Here is a 4,823-nt window from a genome sequence, read left to right on the forward strand (position 1 = left end):
TTAATAGATTAATTAATATAATAATTAATAATAATAAATGAATTAATTATAATCATAATATATGAATTATTGTGATTATTTATTCAAAAACTATAATTATTAATAATTATTGTTAACAATATATTAATTAATTATAATATATTAATTAATTATTTATAATAATATATTAATTATTTATAAATGAGGACAATATGGGCATTTTCAATTTTGGGGGAGGGCAAAATTGTCATTCTCGGGAATGGGAGACTCATTCCCACCTCCCCTTGGGAATGGTCTCCCATTCCTTATTCCCAAATTGTGGTGGGCCTCGCGATTCTGATTCCGATTCTCGACTCTATTTTGCGAAGTAAACACTGTCAATCATTCCGATTATGGATTCCGATTTCCCAATCCGGGAAGTAAACGCACTATTAATGTATATATAACTCTTGATATCTTAATTATACCTATCCAAATTACCAGAAAACAAGTATAAGACATTAAGAAACAAGAATTGTCGATTTTATTATTTATGGTAAGGCTGGTAAATTCACATCCTCATGAGTCCTTGAATAAATCAACTTGGCAACGAAATAGTTTGATAAAGTATTAATTATTGGCTCTAACTTTACCATTTTTCTCATTATATTGCTCTTTCAAACTTTAGTACCGCATTGTCACTTTTAAGTTTGTATAAAGTTTTGATGGAACTAAATGGGATAAATTTTGTTTAATTACAACAAGGGAAACTGATTTTCTTATGCTTCTTGAATTTTATAGAACAAAAGAACAAAAATGTTGGTGTAATAAAACTATCAATCCTTTGTTTGGAAAAGATTAAAGCATCGGTGGTTAATTTACCAAACAAGAAATCTATAACTTCCTTAACTAAAAGACTTGATGGTGTCAAAGTAATTAAAATTGATTTTTTTTTCCTAAATCATGCTTTTATGGGTAAGCAACCCTTTGTTTGATTAATTTTACAGAAACGCTGCTGTCTTGCATTACATGTATATACCGTAAATTGATAAACTTATGGACTTTTATTATGGTGTTTTTGGTAGCTATTTAAGAGCTTTTCAAATTTCGTGGAGGGAAAAATTTGCAACCATTTTTTTGTCAATTAATTACAAACTTTGACTTGTAATTACTTGTATAATCCTAATTATTTGCAAGTTTATATACTCATGGCTCAAGCTAAGTTGCATATATAAGAAATTCACCGTAGAATATGAGCAATTCCAAACTTGATGACCCAAAGAAAACCCTAAAACAGAAAAAAAGAGATTACTTGCAAGAACAATTGAACAACCGGTACCACATTGAATTTAATTTATCACCATTATTCAAATAATTTTAATTAAAGCAGCTAAGTTCCCAACCGTAACCTGCATGACAATGTAGGCCCTTGAAAGTCCACATTAAGAATTTAAATTTAATCACTCCATAAATAGCCTATTGATTTTATTGTATTATTAATTAATTATTTATGAAAATCCTTCAAGCTCCAATAAATGCAACTGCCCAAGAAACTTTCTTATGGACTAAAGCTACTTCTACTCCTATTTTATTCTAATAGAAGTTTCTGTTCCAATTAGTTTGTGTTTTCAAAGCATGATATTAACGAATTTGATATTTTAAACATATATTTGTACATAATAATGCTATCAACCTAAATCTAGATTGAGGAGAAAAAAGATTTTAAGTGAATGTGATAACTTGCACAAATAAATAATAGATGTGTTATTATCGCAGATAATTATAATAATTTATGCCATGAAACTGAAATAGAGACGGCAATTTTTAGTGAACTACGCTAAAACCAAGCAAGCTACGCCACAGCCCACACAGTAGATCAACGTCCAACCTAATTTCATGAAATCAAAAGTTCAAACAGCCCCATTTCGCCACGTGTCAATAACAGAATCAATCGCGTCTACCCACGTGCCCCACTTTTACTCTTCTCTTCTCCAAGAAACAAAAAGACGTATAGGCATGATACAAAATTAGGAGATTTAGGTGACCATTCTCTCACCTTTCTATCCATACAACAGTAAAATTAATTTCTAATAAGTAATTAAAAATAATTTTCAATTGAAATATAATACCCCTTAAAACCCTAAAACTAAAACTCAGCTTTTTACATTTATACATTCATTTCTATATATACATACACAAAGTCCCACAAACCCCAACAAAACACAAATACACAGCCCTTTCTCTTCAATTTCCTCTACGAAACGCCACCGTATCATTCACCACTACCCGTCTCGTGAGAAATGCCGTTAACCCCTCACAAACAACAACAGCCTCCCCTATAAACCAGGGTAACACATGCAATCACGCCGTTAACGTCAATCACCGCCGTTAATCGTTATCTCCTATAAATACTTGAAAAAGTTTCTAAATTCACAAATCACAAAATGTCTAATCGCGTTGTTGCGGAGAATAATACATCGCCCGCAAGAGACACTTTACCGTTCTTCAGTACAAACTCAATGGAGCTGACCCACATCACGCGATCCGCATCCGGCGTGTCGCCCACGCTCGGCCAGTTGCTCAAGCGAGTCGGGGACGTACGGAAGGAGCAAACCGGCGACGAGACTCCGGTCCATCAGATTCTCGACGTCAGCGACACAAGCAGCGTCGAAACAAGATCACTGCCTTTCGTTTTGTCCTTCAACAACCTGACTTACAGCGTCAAAGCTCGCCGCAAGTCCATCACTCTCCCCGCAGTGTTCCGCCGTCAACCTCATCCCCTCGGCGCCGTCACAGCGACGGATCCCGTTCCAGGCGAGAACTTGTTCTCCAAAACAAAGACTCTGTTGAACGACATCTCCGGCGAGGCGCGCGACGGAGAAATCATGGCGGTCCTTGGGGCTAGCGGCTCCGGGAAGTCGACTCTAATCGACGCGCTGGCGAATCGTATAGCGAAAGAGAGCTTGAAAGGTACCATCAAGCTAAACGGCGAAGTGTTGGAGTCGAGGATGCTGAAGGTGATATCAGCTTACGTCATGCAAGACGACCTTCTGTTCCCGATGCTCACCGTCGAGGAGACGCTGATGTTCGCTGCCGAGTTTCGGCTGCCACGTACACTGTCGAAGTCGAAGAAGAAGATTCGCGTCCAAGCTCTGATCGATCAGCTCGGCTTAAGGAACGCGGCAAAGACAGTTATAGGAGACGAAGGACACAGGGGAGTGTCGGGCGGCGAACGACGTCGTGTCTCGATTGGAATCGACATAATTCACGACCCAATCTTGTTGTTCCTCGACGAGCCAACCTCGGGGTTGGACTCCACGAGTGCTTACATGGTCGTGAAGGTGCTGCAGAGAATCGCTCAGAGTGGCAGTATCGTAATTATGTCGATCCACCAGCCGAGTTACCGTATTCTCGGGTTGTTAGACCGGATGATATTCTTATCCCGTGGGCAGACCGTCTACAGCGGCTCCCCGATGAACCTGCCCCACTTCTTCGACGAGTTCGGCCACCCGATACCCGAGAACGAGAACCGGACCGAGTTTGCCCTAGACTTGATACGAGAACTCGAGGGGTCGCCCGGTGGGACCAAGAGCCTGGTCGAGTTCAACAAAACGTGGCAGAATATGAAGCAATCAAGAAACACGAACGCGCACTCGGACTCACAAGGCCTGTCGCTAAAAGAAGCCATAAGTGCGAGTATATCAAGAGGCAAGTTAGTGTCCGGCGCAACAAACAATGACGCCAGCAGCCCCACGTCAATGGTGCCAAATTTTGCCAATCCCGCATGGAAAGAGATGGTTGTGTTGTCTCAAAGATCCGTCACAAATTCGCGTCGGATGCCGGAGCTGTTCGGCATCCGAGCTGGAGCGGTCATAGTCACCGGGTTCATCCTAGCCACCATCTTTTGGCAGCTCGACAGCTCCCCTAAAGGGGTTCAAGAACGACTAGGGTTCTTCGCATTCGCCATGTCAACAACTTTCTACACGTGTGCCGACGCCCTCCCGGTTTTCCTCCAAGAGCGTTACATTTTCATGAGAGAGACAGCTCACAACGCCTACCGGAGGTCCTCTTATGTCCTATCTCACACGTTGACATCACTTCCGGCTCTTGTCTTCCTCTCGTTTGCATTCTCGGCCATAACTTTCTGGGCTGTGGGTCTCGACGGTGGCTTCTTTTTCTACTTCTTGATGATGTTCGCTTCGTTTTGGGCTGGTAACTCTTTCGTTACGTTCCTATCCGGTGTCGTTCCTCACGTTATGCTGGGCTACACTATCGTTGTGGCCATTTTAGCCTACTTCTTGCTGTTCAGTGGCTTCTTCATCACCCGGGACCGAATCCCGCCCTATTGGATTTGGTTCCACTACTTGTCACTGGTTAAGTACCCTTATGAAGCCGTGTTGCAGAGTGAGTTTGGTAACCCGGTAAAGTGCTTCGTCCGCGGTGTTCAGATTTTCGACAACACACCGCTCGCGGCTGTCCCGACTGCCATGAAAGTGAGGTTGTTGGAGACATTGAGCAGGACATTGAACATGAGGATTACGACGTCCACGTGCTTGACCACCGGCGTAGATATATTGGACAAGGAAGCCGTTAATCAATTGAGCAAGTGGAGTTGCTTGTGGATCACGGTGGCCTGGGGATTCTTCTTCAGGTTTCTCTTTTACTTCTCTTTGTTGCTTGGCAGCAAAAATAAGAGAAGGTAATTAATTACACTGAAAAATCTTAAGTGGCCTTCATGTAAAATTTTCTGTTGTGTGCAATTTTTTTTTATAAATAATTTTGAGTATGGACTAATTCCGCTGTAAAACTGTTATATTTTTAATTACTGTGATAATCTTTCTGTATGTTGATAAGATATATTCTGT

General features: G+C 40.9%; 1 protein-coding gene across 1 annotated transcript; it reads left to right on the forward strand.

The window, feature by feature from the left end:
- Positions 1–2,138: 2,138 nt before the first annotated feature.
- Positions 2,139–4,823, forward strand: LOC18043497 (ABC transporter G family member 6). The gene has a single exon (XM_006436081.2). The coding sequence runs from the start codon at positions 2,403–2,405 to the stop codon at positions 4,659–4,661; it is 2,259 nt and encodes a 752-aa protein (XP_006436144.1). The 5' UTR covers positions 2,139–2,402; the 3' UTR covers positions 4,662–4,823.

This window comes from Citrus clementina, unplaced genomic scaffold, assembly GCF_000493195.1.
Source record: "Citrus clementina cultivar Clemenules unplaced genomic scaffold, Citrus_clementina_v1.0 scaffold_4, whole genome shotgun sequence".
Taxonomy (NCBI): Eukaryota; Viridiplantae; Streptophyta; class Magnoliopsida; order Sapindales; family Rutaceae; genus Citrus; species Citrus x clementina.